This window comes from Erinaceus europaeus, chromosome 12 (genome assembly GCF_950295315.1).
Source record: "Erinaceus europaeus chromosome 12, mEriEur2.1, whole genome shotgun sequence".
Lineage (NCBI taxonomy): Eukaryota > Metazoa > Chordata > Mammalia > Eulipotyphla > Erinaceidae > Erinaceus > Erinaceus europaeus.
The window spans coordinates 83,976,263-83,998,232 of NC_080173.1; the positions used below are offsets into that span (position 1 = coordinate 83,976,263).

Here is a 21,970-nt window from a genome sequence, read left to right on the forward strand (position 1 = left end):
TGGAATTATTTCTACCTCCAGCTTATAGATAAGAATATTGAGGTTTGCTGGGGATAATTCTTAAATGATAGGCTAACTAAGAGCAAAAAGTTATGCCTATTTTTTTTCATTTCTCCAGAAACTAGAGCAGTGCCTAATATATAATAAGCTGAATGAATGGATGAATGAATGCATATGTTTTAGTTCCATCTTTCTTTCCCTTGTTTAGAAATCCAAGAAGAATACAAAAGGGGAGAGAGGTCCTGTCCCACACAGTCATGGAAAAATGAGAATTTGCTGCAAAAATTCACACAGCTGTTGCTTCTACATGTATCTCACCCACAACATCATGAAGGCTTCATCAGTGGAAGCTGGCATCATAGAAAGAGAGAAGAGTTAGGGTTTTTTATTGAAATTGGAGAATTATTTGGCCCATCCTTGGATACCCAGAAAGAGTTCCACACCATCATACTACATGGGCATGCTGGAATTGGGATGTCTACACTGGCCAGGCAGGTGAAGCAATCTTGGGAGGAAGACCAACTATACAGTGACCGCTTCCAGCATGTGTTGTATTTCAACTGCAGAGAGTTGAACCGGTTCAAGACAATGAGTCTCTCTGAACTCATCTCAAAAGACTCGGCAGCCCCTGATATTCTCACAGAACAGATGCTATCTCAGTCGGGACAGATGCTCTTTATCCTTGATGGTTTGGATGAACTAAAATGTATCATGGATGATGAGGGTTCCCACCTCTCTGTACATTGGCGACAGCAACAGCCAGTGCATAAACTGTTGAGAAGTTTGCTAGAGAAAATCATACTTTCTGAGGCATCCTTGCTGATCACAATTCAGACCAGCTCTCTTCAGAAGTTAATTCCTTCTTTGAAACAGCCACATTTGGTGGAGGTCTTGGGCTTCTCTGAGACTCGCAGGAAGGACTATTTCTACCAGTATTTCACAGAGGAAAATCAAGCAAGGAGAGCCCTTAGCGTGGTGGAATCAAACCCAGCCCTCTGGGCCCTGTGCCTCATGCCCTGGGTGTCCTGGCTGGCATGCACCTGCCTGAAGCAGCAGATGAGGCGAGGACAAGAACTCTCACTGACATGCCAGACCACCACGGCCCTCTGCCTGCAGTTCCTGTCCCGGAATCTGTCAGATAAGTCATTTAGAGATCAGCTGAGGGGCTTGTGCTCTCTGGCCACACACAGTATCTGGAGTGGAGAGACAGAGTTCACTCCTTTAGAACTCATGCAGTACAGGCTAGATGACCCTGTCATCTCCTCTCTCTTAAAGATGGGTATTCTCCAAAAGCACCCCACCTCTCTGCTCTACAACTTCACTCACCTATGTTTCCAGGAGTTCTTTGCAGCTATGTCCTGTGCATTGAAGTACACTGAGACAAGTGATATTGTAAACCCTTTCAACCATGTCAAATTTTTGCTAGAAAGAGATTGGAGGGATGATGTGTTTGGGGCACCAACCACACATTTCCTATTTGGCCTTTTGAGTGAGCATGGAATGAGAGAGCTGGAGAGCATCTTCAGATGCAGGCTGTCTCGGAAGAGCAAATGGAAACTATCCCAGTGTATCCAAAAGAAGTTCCAGGAAGAGCAGTACTCCCAGCAGCCCTACTCCTTACAGTTATTCCATTGTTTATATGAAATTCAGGAACAGGACTTCCTGATAGAAGTAATGACCCATTACCAAGGAACCAGGATGTATTTGCAAACAGACTTCGAGCTCCTGATCTTCACTTTCTGCATTAAACTCTGCCACCGTGTGAAGAGACTACAACTGAATGAAGGGGGACAGCACAGGCAAGGCTGGACACCCCCTGATGTTGTTCTGTAAGTAACACTACATGCCCTTTTCTCCACTCCTTTCCCTGGCAATGTCCTGGGCACTGGAGTCATTCTCACTCAGCCTGATCCCAGATACTAACGGATCAAGCTGATCTCTAACTGCCAAACCTGACCACCATTGTCTGTCCAATTAAGGTCCTCTGCTGAGTTCAATGGGATTTACACTGATTATTCCTGGGCAGGCGCAATGTCACCCTGACTCTGGCCATTCCTTCCCTGAATCTGTAAGAACCATCACCTTCTGTCCTGGATGTACTTCCACTCCCATGCTGACCTGAGACATTCTCTGCTCTCCAGGCAGTCTATCTGCCCTGTGGCTCAGAACTGACATGTTTCTTTGAGACTTTTTCCTGTTGTTTCAGACATGCCCTTAATGGCTGCTTTGGGATTTTTATCTTCATCCCTTCAAGGTGTTATCTTCCAATCATCTCTCCAGTGCTCTGCCCCCTCCCCCACACCTTCTTCTCCATTCCTTCCTGGGTACTGGCTCCAGAGGAAGGTCCTAGATCAGAACTCCTTCTCTGTGACAGGTCCTATGTTGGACACTGCAACCGAAAGAAAGAAAGAAAGAAAGAAAGAAAGAAAGAAAGAAAGAAAGAAAGAAAGAAAGAAAGAAAGGAAGGAAGGAAGGAAGGAAGGAAAGAAGAAAATATCTTCCCTATTCTCACAAAACGAGGGAATAAACCACAAACGGGCACTTCAGTAGAACTTGGCAGGGGGCCGGGTGGTGGCACAGCCGGTTAAGCACATGTAGTTCTACAGGAAAGGATGCCTGCATGAATCCCAGTGAGAACCCCCACTCCTCACCTGCAAGGGAACTCTTTTCGAGCAATGAAGAGGGTCTGCAGGTATCATTCTTTCTTCCCCTCTCTCTGTCTCTCTATCTTTTCTGAATTTCTCTCTATCCTATCTAATAAAAAGATAGAATATGGAAAAAACAGTCACCAGAGCAATGGATTCGTCGTGCCAGAAGAGGAGCCGTGAAGTGAAGTGGCACCTAGTGGAGTCTGGGTGGCACCTAAGAAGTTAGGGTGCCAGTCAGTCCTGGTGGTGGCAGTGCCCAGCATAGCCTGTTTCTCAGAGGAAAAGAGCCCCTCTGTACTGAAAGGTATGCTTCTGTTTCCCGCTCACTACCACCATCCATATACACACAGAGTAACTCTTTTCTCTCTCTCTCTCTCTGTTTTTCTCTCCCTCAGGTTCACTTGTTTCTTACTCACAGATGCCTGCTGGAAGGTTCTCTTCTCTACCTCTGGGATCATAGGGAGCCTAGAGGAGCTGGACCTGAGTGGAAACTTCCTCAGTGAATCTGCAGTGCAGAGTCTGTGTGAGGCCCTGGGGTCCTCACTCTGCCACCTTCAAACCCTGAGGTGAGTCTGGCCTGGGTTCTGCTCTGACGCAGAGATGAACAGGAGGCTCAAGAAGGAATCTGAGTCCAAACGGGGAGTTAGTCTTTGTAGTCAACAAATATTCATTGAACTCCTATTTGGCCTCACACTGAGCCAGGTAACAGTAAACAAATAGCAGTCTTTCATCACAGTATTTGCAAGAGGCTGGCGTTCATCAAGAAACCACACTAGTGCAAAATTTGGCCATGATGTGCCTCTAATATATTTTAAATATGAAGTTTGCATACAGTTATTATATACATATTAGTAGATTTTAAATTATTTTATCCACAAGTTAATATTATCAGTAGTAATGCTTAGTCTTTTTTGATAACCTGTCTAGAAGCTTTACAGTGTTACTGCTCTTTCAATAAATAGTATCTGTAATAAATATACATACACATGCTAACAAATGTATAATTACAGAGCTATGTACAAGCCCCTGTGGAAAAATGTCACTGAAAAAGTAAAGTTTTTAAGAGATATGAAGACTATGAAGGGCCTAACCTTGGTTGAGACAGAGATGAGAAATTTGCAGACAGAAGGAACAGGATTTTCAGAGGTCCTGTGGCAGGATAGTGGGCCATCAAGAACAAACGAATTCCAGTATGGCTGGAGCATGGAAGACAAAGGGATGAGATTAACCTCCAGAGAGCAGCCAGCTCTGGACCATGCAAAACCTCAAGTGCTCTTTTCAAGTCTGAGCTTTCCTTTACCTAATGCAGTGGAATTTCAGCAGGATGTTGAAATGTTGTAGTATTGGTACTGTGTCCAAGCAGAAATAGACTGGATGTGATCAACAGATTAGAAGAGAACAAAAGTGGAGATTAAGGAACAAGTTATGGAAAAATTACAATATTTCTTATATTTAAATCAAGGTTAAGGAAACTGATAGCAGTTTCTGCAAGACATGGTGGCAGCCTTCCATGTCTTAGAGATATGGTGACAATGGCATTGACAGTGGGAATGGAGAGAAGTGGGTGTATTTAAGAGATACCGGAGAGTCCAATCAACCTCACTCAACAATGGGTTAAGTTATACAGAAAAGGAAGGGAAGATAAGGAGGGTCACAGGTGTCTTTCCAGAGGACCTCATGAGGTCTCATTACTGAGAGGGGATATTCTGGAAGAAAAGTGCTTGGGGATGGCGTATCATGAGTGTGAGTTTAGGCCCAATGATTTCAAGCACCTTGAAAGTCTCCAAATGGGGATGCCTACCATGTATCAGATAAAGTCCTATGTATGGTTAATTCTCCACCAAAACAAACCTTAATATATCTATATAATTTAAAGTAAACAAAATATGTTTTCTGACTGTGATGAAATGGCATTAGTAATCAGTCATGAGAAAATTTAGGGAGTCCCCAAAGATACAGATCAATAAGACTGACCTCATTTGTGTCTGGTAAGTTCATTTTTTTCAGTCTCCATTCACAGATACAGAGCTATGCACTGCCCATACAGGAACAGGAATGATGGATCCCCCATGCAGTGACCAGGGACTTGAACCCAGGTCCTTAAGCATGGTAAAGCATGGTAAAGCACTCCAATAATGTTCCACTTCCTATGATAGATGGTGGAGAGAAGGCTGTTTGCTTTAGTACTCCATACATTTTATAATCCTCTCTGTGTTACTTTGTTCTCATGAAATACTACCTAATAAAAATCAAAAGTAAACAAACAAAAGCAAGAATATAGTGCTTGTCCTACCTTTTGTCCTTGGGTCTCCCTCCCTGACTAGATAATATACATAGCCATCACCATCACCGTCATCATCATCATCGAATTTTTGTTGGAGTTTCTGCTCAGTCCTGAAAGATACCTGATCCCGTCTCTGTATGATCTACCAATCTATCACTAACCTCCTCTTTGTCTTCTCCCCAGCATTCAGTAATCCTAAGCAAAGAGACAGAGAGAGAGACAGAGAATGGGGATAATGAGCATCCCCTTCTAACATAGGGTCAGTGATTCTGGAAGACAACTCTGTGACATCTATTTTATTTAATCTCACAACATTTGTGGGATCTTTGAGTCTCACAACAGTGAGCAGAGAGGTCTCTTCATCCTGGACGACTGCAGGAGGAAAAAATATCTCATATTTACAGTCAGCCATTCTAGTCTTTATCTGACTTTTGTGTCTCCCAGAAACCCCAAATGGCACAGGTACACAAAAGGACACCAGTGGGAGTCGGACAGTAGCGCAATGGGTTAAGCACAGGTGGTGCAAAGCACAAGGACCAGCGTAAGGATCCCGGTTCGAGCCCCCGGCTCCCCAACTGCAGGGGAGTCACTTCACAGGCAGTGAAGCTAGTCTGCAGGTGTCTATCTTTCTCTCCCCCCTCTGTCTTCCCCTCCTCTCTCTATTTCTCTCTGTCCTATCCAACAATGACAACATCAATAACAACAACAATAAGAACTACAATAATAAAACAAGGGCAAACAAAAGAGAATAAATAAATAATTTTTTAAAAAAAACGACACCAGTTTCCAGCTACCACAATGGTTTTGTGAGTCATATAAACCTTCCCTACAGATTGGAGAACTGTGGCCTCACATCCAGCTGCTGCCAGGACCTGGCCTCTGCACTCAGCTCCAGCCCCAGCCTGACAGAGCTTGACCTGTGTCAGAATGACCTGGGCGACCTAGGTGTAAAGCTGCTCTGTGAAGTGCTCAGACATCCTTCCTGTCAACTCAGGCTCCTGAGGTAAGACCTTCTGGCCCCTCCAGGGCAGAGAGCTGGGCAATGGGAGTTGAGGGTGCATGGCAAATAAAGTAGATACACAGAACTGGACAAGGAAAGGAATGGAATAGATAAATACTTCATCAGCCTAAACTGCTTACCAGTTCCACCATTTTCAGAGACCAGGTGACTCTGACAAGTCTGATCATAGGCTTGTTTTCTCCATGTATGCAATCGGACTATTGTAGCCACCTGAAGGACTGTAGTGAAATGAAATGCATGGAAAAGGTAGGACAGTGCTGCAAAAGGAGGTAAGAACAATCAGATGATGGCTATTCGTGAGGTTGCATATGCTAAGGTTACTCCCAATTCATTTCTCCATTTAGGGCAGTGCTTCACTCATTTATTCAGTCGGTCAGTTATTGAATGCCCTCAAATGCCAAGACTGGGTCAGGCACTAAAGATAAAGGGAAGAAACAATGAGAAAACTGAAACGAAGCTTACACTCTAGTAGGAGCCTGATACTTACTAATTGCATGTTAACACACTACTGTATATTTCTAGACTGTGAGGATACTGTAAAGAGCAGTGCATGGGGAGTCGGGCGGTGGCGCAGTGGGTTAAGCGCACGTGGCGCAAAGCGCAGGGACCGGCTCCCCACCTGCAGGGGAGTCGCTTCACGGGCGGTGAAGCAGGTCTGCAGGTGTCTATCTTTCTCTCCCCTCTCTCTCTGTCTTCCCCTCCTCTCTCCATTTCTCTCTGTCCTATCCAACAACAAAGCAACGTCAACAATGGCAATAATAACCGCAACGAGGCTGCAACAACTAGGGCAACAAAAAGGGGGAAAAAAGGCCTCCAGGAGCGGTGGATTCATGGTGCAGGCACCGAGCCCAGCAATAACCCTGGAGGAAAAAAAAAAAAAAAAAAGAGCAGTGCATGGAGTCAGGAAAGTATAGTTAGAGAGGGGCATATTGAAGGGTCCTGGAAGCCATCTCTGAAGAAGTTAAGTCAAGTTGAGTGTGAGAGCCAAAATGAGCATTGCCCAGACCAAGTCAGAGGGAGCAGGAAGATGGGGAGAGGAAGACCACACCCCAAACCACAGTCTTGACACTTCCCTTTCCTTAAACTTCTTAAAAACTAATCCACAGACATTTCCCAGTGTCTCCTGGATGGGGCCATATCCCCCTCAGGGGGACCAGACCACTAAATATTGGGCTTTCTTGATTTTCACTGAAGTAGAGCCATTCTGAGGGGGCAGGAGTGTCTGTGAAGATTGAGCCTTTGGGGCTTCCCTCAGTCTCATTTCCCTCATCCAGTCTCAGAGCTAAAGGAGTAGCTGGGGGAGGAAGGCCACTGCGTGGCTCCAAGTGTACATGTGGGCTCTCACAAAGCTGACTCTACCATTTATAATCAGGGGACCTTATTCCGGGGGACTGGCACCTTCTTTTTTTTTAATTTTTTATTTATAAAAAGGAAACATTGACAAAACCATAGGATAAGAGGGGTACAACTTCGCACAATTCCCACCACCAGAACTCTGTATCCTGTCCCCTCCCCTGATAGCTTTCCTATTCTTTAACCCTCTGGGAGCATGGACCCAAGGTCATTGTGGGATGCAGAAGGTTGAAGGTCAGGCTTCTATAATTGCTTCCCCACTGAACATGGGCATTGACAAGTTGATTCATATCCCAGCCTGTCTCTCTTTCCCTAGTGGGGAAGGGCTCTGGGTAAGCAGAGCTCCAGGCTCATTGGTGGGGTTGTCTGTCCAGGGAAGTCTGGTCGCATCCTGCTAGCATCTGGAACCTGGTGGCTGAAAGAGAGTTAACATACAAAGCCGAACAAATTGTTGAGCAGTCATCGACCTAAAGGCTGGAATAGTGCAGATGAAGTGTTGGGGGGTCCTCCATTTTGTAGATAGCTAGTAGGTATATTTTAATTATATTTCAAAGGGTCTGTGGCTATACTAGTGGGGTTGTTTATTCGTTTGTTTGTTTTTGCCAGAGCCTGAAATCTGATATGCAGGTGGATCCAAGTTATTGTCTGGGGAGATGATGTCATGGCTAGAAAAAGGACCAGAAAGCTGGATCAGGGAAGAGTAGCTCCCTAATATGGGAAAGGGGTATAAATATTGTTGACTGTAAACCCCATCGATTTGATGTGATCTGGGGCCCATATTTAGCTTAGGAGCCCATGTGACCTCTGCATCCCTGTAGATCTGAGCTCACATTCTGTGGTCATGAGTAGGAATGTTCCAAGCTGCCCCAATGTTGACCCATCTTCCTCAGGTATAGTATAGAGTATGTTGTCTAGCTTCCCTTTGGAGGATGGAACGTTCTCTACCATTGTTGACCCAAGTTGAGGACAAGGTCCTGTTGGGGCCCACAAAGGGGTCTATTTTGTTTTTCCTGATAAAAATGACCAGTAACAATGGAGAGAGGGATTTATTCAAGTTCTAGGCCCTTCATGGCTGTTTGAGAATCTCAGGATTCCCCGATTAGGGCCCCAGATGGTGGAATGGCCTGACAGTGACTAAAGAGTCATTGTTAAAGTATGCCGGACTGGCACCTTCTATCCCAAGTCTACTCCCCATTACCATTTTTGACTCTTAGCACCTCTGACATGATGAAGAGCCTATTCAGAGAGTAGCCTCTCTTCCCAGCAAATGTTCCATCCTCTGGGAAGGAACTCACAGGACCTACCCTTAATTGGACTGTTTAAGGTCATGGAGCACATTGTTCTATGGGGACATGGGGGAGCACAGCCCAGATTCCTTTCAGGAATGAAGACAAGAGCCTTGCCACTGAATATGCCCCTGCTGCTAGTTTCAGGAATGTGCTCTGCTAGTGAAGGCCACCTCATCCAATGTCACTTTCCTTTGTCAGGGTGACCTCTAGCCTATGACTGGATGGTGTTGGAGTATAAAGAAATGTCACTCAGGGCTGGGTATCGGAGCACCTGGTTGAGCACCTACATTACAGTACGCAAGGACCCAGGTTCAGGTACCTGGTCCCCAACTGCAGGGGGAAAGCTTCACAAGTGGTGAAGCAGGGCTGCAGGTGTTTCTCTGTCTCTCTCCTTCTCTATAGCCCTCTTCCCTCTTGATTTCTGACTGTCTCTAGCCAATAGATAAAGATAATTAAAAATTATTAAATTTTAAAAGGAGGAGCATCATTCCAACATCATCCAAATGTAGAACAGCTGTACAGGGTCATGTCATGCTGTCTTCAACCACCACCACTGCCCCACCCCCAGAGTCAGCTGAGTTCTCTAATGAGATGTGATTCCCTGCACTTTCTCCTTCTGCCCAAATGTGCTCCTTCCTTCCTCCTCCCTCCCCTATTTACCATCTCATAGCTAATTCTATGTCTCTCAACAGGGCCTTGAGGGGCTCTCAGATTCCAAGATGCCAAATCTTCAAGGTCTCAGGATGGTGTGAGGGTTCCAGGAAAATCAGGCTCCCTCTCTGCTTGCAGACTGGACCAAGCCCAGCTGAGTGAGGAGGTGATGGAGATGCTGAGGGCCCTGCAGAAGGAGAAGACTCAGCTGAACATCTCAGACAGTTGGTAAGAGGGGAACTGAGGACTGAGTCTCTGCAGCTGTTCAGAGCTTTGTCCAGCAGGGAAGCAGCATATGGCAGCCACCAGTCTGTATAGCTACACCTGGGTCCTATGAGCACATTGATGGAGCTCTCTGACGCTGCCCAAAAGAAGCCAAGTTCTGAGGGGTGGCAGGGTTTGCTGGACCATTAAGGGTGGATTCCATAACCCTCCTTTAGTGCTGCTGGGTTGGAGCCTGGGGTGGGCCTCAGGAATCTCTTTCAACAAGGCTTTCTGTTGATTAGAGCACCAATTTGAGAATCATTGCTGCAGAAGACCCTCATCAGGGAAGAGTGACACAGATCAGAGGGTAGCTACAAAGCATAGTAAGACCTTTGGGGCCATGCTAAGATCTTTTTTTTTTTTTTAATTTATTTCTTTATTGGGGAATTAGTTTTACATTCAACAGTAAATACAATAGTTTGTACATGCATAACATTCCCCAGTTTCCCATTTAACAATACAACCCCCACTATGTCATTTATCGTCCTTCATGGAGCTAAGATCTTTTGACTTCACCCCCAAAACAAAGGCCAGGCATTTCAGGACTCCTGCAGTGCAGTCATGAGCTAGGTGGTAGGTTAGGAATGAGTAGGTAATTATGTGGGATCAGCTACTGTGTAGAGGATGGGCCAGAGGAGGAAAAGGACAGAAAGATGCTACAGTGGCCCTAGTCACAGTGGGCAGGGCCTGAGACCAAGATGGAGGCCATGGAAGGGAAAGAAGGAGTAAAAAGGAGACTGTTTTGGAGCCAATTCCAAGGTGCCAAATCTGCTCTTGGAATAGTGGGGAAGGAATTATGTCAACACTCCATTGTTGAATGGAAGTCTGGGTGGGTAAGGGACATTCACAGAAGTGGAGAGGAGGCAAGAAATCTGGATGGAGCCAGGAGTTGAAATTCCAATGGGTCTGTTTTTTTTTTTTTTATATTCTTTTTCACTTTATTTTTTTCTTGTTATTCTTTTTTATTACTAATTTAATAATGATTGACAAAACTGCAGGGTAAGATGGGTACAATTCCACATAATTTCCATGACCAGAGTTTGTATCTCCAATGGGTTCATTTAAGTGAGGGGAGGCATGGAAATACCCTCCCTCAATTTTCTCCAAAATCTTAGGGGGGAATAAACAACTTTATCTAGGAATCCACATATGACAGTCCCTACTGAGGGCCCTGGCAGAAGAGATAAAGCATGTGATAATGCGTCTTCATTCAAGCAGGAAAGACCAGTATCAGGTAATGCAAAGAGGGAGGCTAGAAGCATCATGCTGGGAGGAGAGGCTGAGGTGGAAGGTCATCGCCTCTATCCCCCTGCCTTGGTGTCCATAGGCAGAATTCCCACTAAGGGGAGTCTACTTTGCATTATGTCTTCTGCCTCTAAACCACCTGGGTGTCAAACCTCCTTCTCTCTAGTTCATGGTGGCTGGGTTGTCCTCTCTAGAGCACCTGTGGCAGATCTCAGACTAGCCCAGGATACAGTGTCCCTTGGCTTTTGAGACCTAAGAGTCATTCTACAGCTCAGCCCTTTGGACCATCTTCCTCTCACAGACTGCCTGCTGGGGACATGCTGAGGAGAGTAACACTTCTGGGCCAGTTGGAACAGAGGAAAGTGTGTGGGGGTAGGAGACCAGAGGCAGTGGGACTTGGCCTGCTCAGCAGGCAGGCAGCCCCTGGAGCAGAGACAGTGGCTGCAGACACCCCCACCACAGTCCAAGAAGACCAGCCTGAGAAGGGTCTCTCCATGGTCCCATCACAGGGCCTGGAGGAGACCAGGGAACATATCCTAGAGCTAACCATTACCCTGCCTGTCCCAGAGGGGAGCTCCCCACAAGTAGCACAGGTGGAACTTGTCTGCCTGTCTTCTTCTCCTACCCCTGTGGGAGACCTGCATGTGATGCCTGTGGGGAATGAAGATGACTTCTGGGGTCCAACAGGGCCTGTGGCTACAAAGCTGGTGGACAAGGAGAAGAGCTTATACAGGTGAGTGAGAGGCTCTGCCAACCTAACCCTTACATTAAGTTCACACGGGCACCATGTGAACCCCATCCCTGCCCAGAGAACTCCCTTTCCTAATCAAGCCCCCAGGAACAGTACCCACCCACTGAAACAGTATTTTTATTTTGGTGTTTTGCTTTGCTTTACTTTGATTTGCTTTGTTTTTTTACCAGAGCACTGCTCAGCTCTGCTTTATGGTGGTATGGGAGATTGAACCTGAGACTTCAAAACCTCACACATGAGAGTTTCTTTGCATAACCATTATGCTGTCTACCCCCACCCATGTTTTACTTATGGCAAAGTAGGACTTATTGTAAAAATTGTCATATATACAAAATAGAGCAAAAGGAACCAGAACATTGCATAGCACTAGCACTGTTTTGACACTTCTGTTTCAATTATTCTTTTTCCTCCTCTCCTTGTAATCACAGAACTTTAAATTCAAGATGGGCATGATGAGTGTCTAAAGTCATGAGACATAGTTTGATGCTAATCACCAGACACTGTCACTAACATCTCAACAGAGTGAGAATGTCAGTCTCAACTTATTCCTATAGAATATGATCTTCTTGGCCCCAAAACTGACCACATGGAGAATCTTAGGAAAGGCAGGGTAGATACCTGTAAATGATTCTGTCAGAATCATGAGTTGTTCTTTCCTAATGGCATGAACATTGTTGCCAGTTTTTGCACAGAAGAATTTTTTTTCCTCCAGGGTTATTGCTAAGGCTTGGTGCAGGCACTATGAATCTACTGTTCCTGGAAGCCATTTATTTTTCCATTTTATTGGATATGACAGAGAGAAATTGAGATGAGAGGGAAGATAGAGAGAGAGAGAGAAGACAGGCACCTGCATACCTACTTCACTGTTTAGGAAGTGTCCCCCCTGCAGGTGGGTAATTGGGGCCTCAAACCTGGATCCTTGCACAGGTCCTTGCACTTCATACAATATGCACTCAACTGGATGCACCACTTCCCAGCCCATCATAGTATTTTTTTTTACAAGAATATTTTCCTACTGCACTGTCATCACCACATAAGCATCTCACCGCACCCCAAACAACAGGTCACTTTTTATCCACATCTCCATGATGCAGTTGCTGTGATTATCATACATACAGATAAAGAAACTGAGATCAGGGAGGGTTAGAACTTGCCTAATGATCCACATTCAGAAAGCAGAGGAGGCAACATTAGAACCCACATCTACCTGATTCTATTCTGGGTATTGTAACTCCTCACAGGATCTATGGTTCCCTATTCAGAGTCTGGCTGCAGAAGGGTCTCGGTGAGGTCCTGCATACTAATTCAGTGTCTCCTCTCCATTCTCCTCCAGGGTTCACTTTCCTGATGCTGGCTCCTACCACTGGCCCAGCACAGGTCTCCATTTTGTGTTGAGAAGACCAGTCACCATTGAGATTGAATTCTGTGACTGGAAACAGTTCTTGGACAGGATTGTCCCACAGCAGAGTTGGATGGTGGCTGGTCCTCTATTTGACATCAGGACTGATCCAGGAGCTGTGGAAGCTGTGTACCTCCCTCACTTTGTGAGCCAGCAGGGTAAGGAGAAGGAGGGGTAGAAGCATCATTTATTTGAGTCTTGGTCACAGACTCGTGTCATTGATGCCAGGAAGTGATAACTTCCTGAGTAGGAAACCCAGCTTCTCTTCACACTGGACCAATGCAGTATCAAATAAGAGGGTTCTTCTCAAACAGTAGAGCCTACTGATGGCTGAACATACACTGGATAAATGCTTACTGTCTGTGGTCACACTGCATCTCCACTATCCTTTTCTTCTCCATGTTCCTGACCTTTCTTAAGTCAAATCTGTCAACATCACTCAGTAGCTTCATAGTCACAGAATCCACACCAGCATAAGTCACCTCGGGGACCATCTCTTCCCAGCTCCAAGGTTAGGAGCTGGGTCTATGTTGGGTTTGGGTCAAAGAGTTTCTTCTGTGCTCCCACCCTGAGAAAGTATTGACTGAAGTCCCACAGATGCTCCCCCCATTCATGCCAGCTTCCCTTTCTGGAATGTTCACATCCCAGGACTCCAAGGCTCATGCTAAATTTGACTCAGCACACTAAATGCATTCCTCTCTTTTCAGGGGAACCTGTGGACATCTCCCAGTTCCATGTGGCCCACTTCAAAGAAGAGGGCATGGTCCTGGAGCAGCCTGCCCGGGTGGAGCCCTGTTACACAGTCCTAGAGAATCCCAGCTTCTCCCCCATAGGAGTTCTACTGAAAATACTCTCTGTTGCTCTGAGCTTCATTCCTATAAACTCCATTGTGTTGCTCTACCACCATATCCATCTTGAGGAAATCACCTTCCACCTCTACCTGATCCCCAGTGACTGCTCCATTCGGAAGGTGATAAAGTCCAAGTCATAAGACAAATATGAAATTTATCTAGAGTGGCCCCAAATGGGTCAGCTAGGAATCAGAATGGACTCCACTAAGTGGAAGCTTAAGAGGGTGAATAGTCCTGCCCAAAATCTCTTCACTCCTTAAGTTTCCCTTAATTGTGTTCTCTACTCCAACCCTGAACAAACTTTCCAAGAGTCAAAAGGATAGGAGGGGGTGGGGGGTAGATAGCATAATGGTTATGCAAACAGACTCTCATGCCTGAGGCTCCAAAGTCCCAGGTTCAATCCCCCCACACCACCATAAGCGAGAGCTGTGCAGTGCTCTGGTGTAAAAAAAAAAAAAAAAAAAAAAAAAAAAAAAGGATAGGAGGGTTCCTGATAGGAGGGTTTCCCTCCCTCCCTCCCATTTCTCTAACATTGATCCTTTTCCCACCATGAACAAAGGAGATGGTTGTTAGAATATGACACACAAATAAGACCAGTAGAGTCAGGTGTGTAGACAAAGGAAAGTTTGAATATAGTAGCTGGGGAGAGCTTAAAAAGTGCAACTAAAGTAGCCAGAGGAGTTTTAGGAAACCAGGCTGTGGAAGTGAGAGATCCCAACTAGGAGGAGCCAGGGAGAACACCTTGGAACAGGTTGGTGGGCCTTATATGGGGTCTCAGCTCTGGGCTCTTTCTGGCTTGGTGGTCTTCACAGGATTTTATGATCTATTTAGGGATATTTCTGTTCAGATGTGTCCAATGCAGACAGGGGCAAGCTAAATTTTTCTGTGTGGGTGAAGGTGTCAGGCCTCAGAATATTTCCTTCAAAGGTAAGTGTAGGACTGTTTTTTTAAGAAATGCATATGGAGACAGGGGTGCAGTAATACACACCCACACAAACACAGAGACGCCACTCTGCTCAGACCAGCTTCCACACATAAGAATCTCCTCCTTGACCATTGTTCTGTGTGCTCCATAGGCCATAGATGATGAGGAAAAAAAGTTCCAGTTTGTGAGGTTACACAAGCCACCCCCACTGACTCCACTCTACATGGGCTCCCGTTACACTGTCTCTGGTTCACAGAAGATGGAAATCATCCCCCAGGTGAGAAGTCCACATGTTCGCCCTTTGCTGAGTTCAGAGCTTATGACTGGTATACCAGTGAGGCAAGTCTCTGAGCTTACCCAGGATAGGGGACACTGGGATTGAGCCAACATTTCTCCTTCTGTGTGATGTGTGTGAGACATTTTTCCTTTGGTATGAGATACGTCTTTCACTTCTGTGTCTATAACAGATGAAATAGTTGTCCAACAGTTAGGAAGGAATCATGTTTTTTGAGTTGAGAAACATGAATCTAAGAAAGAACCCCTTGTATTTTCGGTTGCATCAGTTGTTAACAAGGATGAGAGTCGTAATCTGACTATCATCAAGCATTCACTGAGTTACAGCTGTGCTATTTGTGTGTGTGTGTGAGAGAGAGAGAGAGAGAGATAGAGAGAGATGCTTCAGTGAACAAAAAAGATAAATTCCTACCCTTGTGAAAATTGCAGCTTAGTGGGATGATACCTATGCAGATACCTGAATTAAATTACCAAGAGCCATGAAGCACTGTGATAAAAAAAAAAAAAAATCCCAACCTATGTCAGAGAGTGACTTGGACACTTAATAGAGAATGGTCATTGGCTTTGTCTCCAATGAGGTGAAATTTAAACTTTAACGTGAGTGACAGAAGGGTGCAGGTCCATGGATGTTTGTGGTAGAGAACTCTGGGTGCACAAGCACAGAGGCAGGAGTAAGTATGATATCTCCAGGTTAAAGAGAGGGGATCAGTATGAGATAACTGAAGGAGTGTTGTCAAAGAGAGGCCAGAAAAGAGGCAGAGATGCTCTAGGGCCCATCTGCTTTATTAGTCCTGACACTGAGATTGATCTTGATAGGGAAAAATGACAAGTTTTCAGAATCTCAAACTGGGATTTAAAATATGTTTATTCAGTCTGGGCTATGGATCAGACTGTCAATGCCCATGTCCACCAGAGAAGCAGTTACATAATTCCCACTTTCTGCACCCCAAAATCTTTGGTCCATACTCCCAGAGGGATAAAATATATATATATGGAAGCTTCCAATGGAGGGGGTGGTAATATGGAGCTCTGGTGGTGGGAATTGTATGGAATTGCACACACACTTTTGTTAATCATTATTAAATCACTAATAAAATGAAAATACATATGGTTTAATCCAAAACTGAGTGAAAATGAGTAGCAATATACAAATAACAGAGGAAGGAACAAACAGAGAAGCTACTGAGCTAGTATAGGTCAGAATAGGTGTTTTGACTTGGGAGACAGCAGTGGACAGAGAGAAATTCTCTAGATAGAGTCAACATGTGTTTTGAATTTAAAGACAAGACCTGATAGATTGGCACTGTATAAGGGGAAAAAAGAAGGCATTAAATATGATATCTAAACTTAAAATCTAAACGATGACCTGTGCTAATGTCATTTACTGAGTTTAGGAGCAGACAAGAAGACACAGTTTTGGAAGTAGTTGGGAATCAGGAGGTCTGCATTGAATTTGATTCAAAAAGGATCAAGGACATACATTTTCTGTTGACTTAGATATTTTATTTTCTGCCACTTATTTCTGGGACTCTGTGCCAGCATGACTCCATCACTCTTGTCAGACTCCCTTTTAAAAAAAATGTGAGAAACATAGAGAAAGGGAGATAAAACAGGAAGTGAAACTCCACAGTGTAACTCCACTGCTCATGAAACTTCCCCCAAGCAGGTGCTCCCACTTAATATCCAGGGGCCTGGATCTAGAGCCTCATGCATAGTAAAGTGTGCTCTCTACCTGGTGGTCTACGTCCTGACCCCTAAGAGTGGATCAATTTTAAGATCTACTGTAAAGACAAACTTCCATCTTAAAAAAAAAAAAAAAAAGATACATGAAGGAGCTGGAAGAAGGAAGATTTTGTTTAAGCTGGAGTAAGAAAGGTCTGGTTTAGGATGTGAGAACTCCATTTGAGGATGTATCCTAACTAACCCGTGCTGTGTGTTCATCCGTCATCCTTCTGACTGAGGAGTTATGAAAATTATGGGGACACAATGTCTAAAGATGGTGATCAATTAAACTAAAGATCATTGGAGTGCTCCTATGGAACTGAGCAGGCCAAGAAAGTGTTAGGTAGGGAAAGAGATTACTGGCAGCGTGGACTTCTCACAGCATGATTCTTTCTTCAGGAACTTGAGCTCTGCTACCGGAGCTGTGGAGAAGCTCAGCTGTTCTCTGAGATCTATGTTGGACATTCGGAGTCAGGGATCAGGCTGCACATAACAAACAAGAAAGACAGCACTGTGGTATGGGAGGCCCTGGTAAAACCAGGTAAAGTCAAAACAAATCCCAACACTTCAGAGGTGGAAAAAGCCAATGTGTGTGTGTGTGTGTGTCTTCCATGTGCAGAAAGGAAGAAATTATCCATCAAAGTTCTGTAGTTCTGTGGTTTTTTCTAGTTTTGTAACAGCTGGCATGAGTAGAAGCTGATATCAAGTAAGCCCCATGTTGTCTTCTCTGAGTTACTGTTTTCTCCACACTACCTTTGAACTCAGAGATTTCAACAAACTCAAGACATCTGGCAATATTTATTCTTTTTAAGTATTTATTTATTTGATAGAGACAAAGGTAAATCAAGAGGGAAATCAGGAAGTAAAAAGGCAGCCCTGCTTCACCGTTCATGAAACTTCTTCCCTGCAGGTGGGGGGGTCAGGGGTTTAAACCCAGTCCTTGGGCACTGTAACATGTACACTCAATCAGGTGTGCCAGCCCCTAGTCCCTGGTAACAACTTTTTTTCCTCTAGGGTTATTGCTGGGGCTCAGTGCCTGCTCTATGAATCCACTGCTTCTGGAGGCTATTTTTTCCCTTTTGTTGCCCTTGTTTATCACTGTTGTTCTTATTGTTGTCATTGTTGTTGGATAGAACAGAGAAATCAAGAGAGGAGGGGAAGACAGGGAGAGAGAAAGACACCTGCAGACCTGCTTCACCGCTTGTGAAGCGACTCCCCTACAGGTGGAGAGCTGGGGGCTCGAACTGAGATTCTTGAACCAGTCCTTGCGCTTTGTGCCATGTGTGCTTAACCCACTGTGCTACTGCCCAGTCCCCTGGTAACATTTTTTAATGATAGTTTGAATATAAGGCAATAGAGTAAGAACTAGTGGGTTATATGATTGCATGGATTATGCAAGTTGTAGCAAGATCAGAATTCTAAGTAGGATCATTCATATTATTTTCAAGGCAGCAACAGAGAATCAAATAAGTGGCTCCCAGAAGTGGAAGACACTTCACAGTGTCTTAGTCAAAACCCAGTATTCCAATAACCAACGTCACCTAGGCAGCTCTTGCAGGAACAGATAAGCCTTTCCAGCTGTTGAAATATGTGGCATCATCCCTCAAATTACCATAATCAGGTGTGAGCCTGTAGGAAAAAGATTATGGGCTTGGTTCCATCTTAGCTGGGAGCAATCACAGGTATAAACTAACCAGTCCCAGCACAGACCTCAGTTTTAAGTCCAATCTAGCTCCTACTTGCTGGATAATTGTTGGAAAATTGATGAATTTATTTGAGTTCGGACTCCTCATCTGTTAAGTGGGGATCCTAATGCATAACTGGCAGGACTTCTGGAAAGATGATACAAAGTAATGGATGCACATGTGTCAAGCAATGATCCTTAATGAATTATAGTCATGTGGTTCTTTCTTTTTTTATTATTTATAAAATGGAAATATTGACTAAACCATAGAATAAAAGGGGTACAGTTCCACAGAATTCCCACCACCAGAACTCCATATCTCATGCTCTCCCTTAATAGCTTTCCTGTGCTTTAACCCTCTGGGAGTATGGACTGAGGGTCATTATGGGGTACAGAAGATGGAAGGTCTGACTTCTGTAATTGCTTCCCCGAACATGGGTGTTGGCTGAACATGGGCATTGTCAGGAACATGGGTGTTGGCAGGTCAATCCATACTCCTACCCTGTCTCTCTCTTTTCCTAGTGGGGTGGGCAAAGATCTGGGGAGATGGGGCTCCAGGACACATTGGTGGGGTCATCTGCCCAAGGAAGTCTGGTTGGCATCATGGTAGCATCTGGTACCTGGTGACTAAAAAAAGAATTAAGATATAAAGCAGAACAAATTTTTGACTAATGATGAACCTAAAGGCAAGAACACTGCAGATAAGATCTGAGGTCTCCATTTTGGAAGAAGCTAGTAGGTCTATTTTAGGTATATTCCAAGGGGCCCATGACTTTACTAGTTTTTGCCTAAGACTGACAGCTAACATGCAGGTGGACCCAAGACATTGTCTGGGGAGATAGTGGGAAAAGGACTAGAAAGCTGAGTCAGGGAAGAAAGTAGCTCCCAAATATGGGGAAAGAATATAAATATTGTTAACGGTAAATCCCATTGATTTGATGTAGGGCCCATATTCAGCACAGAAGCCTGTGTAACCTTTGCATCCCTTATGTCTGAGCTCACATTCTGCGGTCACAGTTGGGAACATTCCAGGCTGCACTCATTTCAGGACCCATCTTCCTCGGGTGGTAGAGTATGTTGCCCAACTTCCCTTCAGAAAATGGGGTTCTTTTTTTTTTTAAGATTTCCTTTATTAGCCCATTTCTTCCTCTTCTCAGCCTTGATTCTCTCCCTTGGAGATGAAAAGAAACTTTTTCCAATCTATGGGAAAGTGCTTCAGAAACCATGAACATTAGTAGCACAGTCGCCCATACGTCTGCACGTATGTTAAACAACTCCAGATCCTTCCACATTTTCACTTTTATTGTGCCTTTAATTTTTTTTTCTTTTGTTATGCCTGTCTCCTTTCTCAGTGATGTTCCCACTTGTGGATGAGTAGGCATGGGCTCCAAGTCTGTTCAGTCACCATAAAGAAACACACCTCCTCCCTGCCTCCAAACAAACCACAGCCAAGCCTCCCCTCCTCCTTCTCCATCTCCTCAGCCAATCACACTGAACTCGCTCCACTCGCCCATCACGCCTTGTCCATGTGAGATGGTGTGGACTCTCCCACTACTTCTCTTTTGGTGCTTTTTTCCTATCAAAATTCATCCATTATTCCTATGCACTAACTTTTACCTGATTCCAAAATAAATATTCCATCTGTGTAAGCATAAAAAACAAACCGGGGAGTCAGACAGTGGCACACCTTGTAGAACACACCTCACCATGCTCAAGAACCCAGGCTCAAGTCCCTCATCTCCACCTTCACAAGCAGTGAAGCGGTGCTACACGTTATCACTCTTTATCTCTCCTTTCCTAGCTCCTCCTTCCCTTTCAATTTCTCTCTGTTTCTGTGAACAAAAGAAAGGGGGGAAATATTCATGGGGAGAGATGGCTTTGTAGTCCAGGTCCCTATGCCCTGCAATAACCTTGGTGGCAATATTTATTAATTGACTAACAAATTAATTAATTAAAGGCCAAGTGAGGACATGCAGACAGATTTAAAGTTAGAATGAAAAGCTCATATAGTTTAAACTGTCTAGCAAGGAAGTAGTTTAGTTCTCCATCAAGATTCAATTCTGGATCTTATTCCATTGAATATTAAATCAGCCCATGTTTATGTTATTGGGGGGGAATATTGGGGTAAATCATTGTTGTTCATTTTAATGCCTAACTCTCTTACTGGCTTTCATTTCTCTATCCCAGTCTCCCATGATTTCCTCTGGGCTTCAGTTTCCCTATACATAAAAGACAGGGTTCAATCTAAATAATCTGTGGGAGGGTTCTTCCAGTCTTACTCCAGAATCTATCAGAATTTTTATGTTTAGAATCTCAGATGTGGGTAGATGTTCAGAGACTAGTGTGTGTTCATAAGCAGCATTACAAATGCTTCTTCCTCTCTGTTTTCACCAGGCGATCTCACACCTGCAGGTACTGAGGCCTCTCCAGTCCCGACAGGTCAGTAATAGCTGTTAGAGTTCTCAGAAACTACGGGCAAATCTACTTGCACTATCAGACCTTGGAAGGTTGGTTAGAAAAGTGGGGGGTGCTTATTTCAGTTCTTGAAGAAGATCATTGCAGAGTGGTATGTACCCGGGGGCAGAGTTCCTCCCCATGGAGACCCTAAACCTCCAGCTGGATGACAGTCTCCATCATGAACCCCATCCCACTCCCACCATAGCTCAATAAAACTACTGAAGGAGATGTTGACATGAGGACATACAAAGGTGCCTTTATGATGGTCAGATGTGTCACAGAGGGAGAAGGAGCCTGGGACTCAGATGAGGTGGATGAAGAGAACCAGAATCAGGGATCTAGGCAAAGGCAGTGGTGTCCCTCCTCCCTGGTTCACAATAAGTCCCACCTTCACACACACACACCCCCCCCAGGTGCCCCAGCCTTGCTGCATTTTGTGGATCAGTGTCAGGAGCAACTGGTGGCTCGAGTGACCTCAGTAGACCCTGTCCTGGACAAGCTTCTCGGATCAGTAATCGACGATGAACAGTATGAAACTGTACGGGCTGAGGCCACCAAGCCAAGCCAGATGCGGAGATTGTTTAGATTCAGCCGGTCCTGGGACTGGGCCTGCAAAGATCTTCTCTACCAAGCTCTGAAGGAGACACATCCTCACCTAATTAAGGATCTCTGGGAAAAGGGGAGAGGAGGGGGAGAACTCAAGGCACTTGACAGGCTGGGCAGTTAAGTCTGAGCACCTATGTGTTAGTGCTTGTCTTGGACTAAGCAAGCTTTGGTTCGGTTTCTTCTACTCTAAGTAAGCTGCCTGTAAGCTCTGAAGTTATGGAACATTGAGGACAGACACCTCTGCTGGGCAATGATGCTCATGTCCAGTGATACCACACAGATGGTTTCCCTTGGATGGAGTGGCAGCATTTCAGGGGACAACCATTTGGAGCTGAGGGACTCTACAGATCCTGTAGAACCTATACCCTGAGCCTCGTCTGGTGGGCATACTAGCCAAGGCCAGAGCCTCTCCTGTGCATCCAGAGCAAGAGAGAAAAACATAGCACACGGCCAGGCAGTGGTGCACCTGGTCAAGTGCTCACATCACAGTGCGCAATGATACAGGCTCAAGCCCCTGGACTCCACT

At 44.9% G+C, this 21,970-nt stretch overlaps 1 protein-coding gene across 4 annotated transcripts in view; it reads left to right on the forward strand.

Annotated features, from left to right (window-relative positions):
* Positions 1 to 21,970, forward strand: part of NLRP1 (NLR family pyrin domain containing 1) — a 37,033-nt gene extending 15,063 nt beyond the window's left edge. For 3 of the 4 annotated variants that reach the window (XM_060204200.1, XM_060204199.1, XM_060204201.1), the window contains 12 exons: positions 209 to 1,829; positions 3,044 to 3,214; positions 5,765 to 5,935; positions 9,385 to 9,474; positions 10,650 to 10,744; positions 11,323 to 11,488; positions 12,840 to 13,063; positions 13,613 to 13,875; positions 14,833 to 14,958; positions 17,097 to 17,238; positions 20,776 to 20,820; positions 21,252 to 21,970. In XM_060204200.1, the coding sequence (XP_060060183.1) occupies positions 209 to 1,829; positions 3,044 to 3,214; positions 5,765 to 5,935; positions 9,385 to 9,474; positions 10,650 to 10,744; positions 11,323 to 11,488; positions 12,840 to 13,063; positions 13,613 to 13,875; positions 14,833 to 14,958; positions 17,097 to 17,238; positions 20,776 to 20,820; positions 21,252 to 21,565 (3,428 nt within the window). In that variant the 3' untranslated portion in view covers positions 21,566 to 21,970. The remainder of the gene's footprint in view (positions 1 to 208; positions 1,830 to 3,043; positions 3,215 to 5,764; positions 5,936 to 9,384; positions 9,475 to 10,649; positions 10,745 to 11,322; positions 11,489 to 12,839; positions 13,064 to 13,612; positions 13,876 to 14,832; positions 14,959 to 17,096; positions 17,239 to 20,775; positions 20,821 to 21,251) is intronic. The other variant, XM_060204202.1, reaches the window with a different exon arrangement.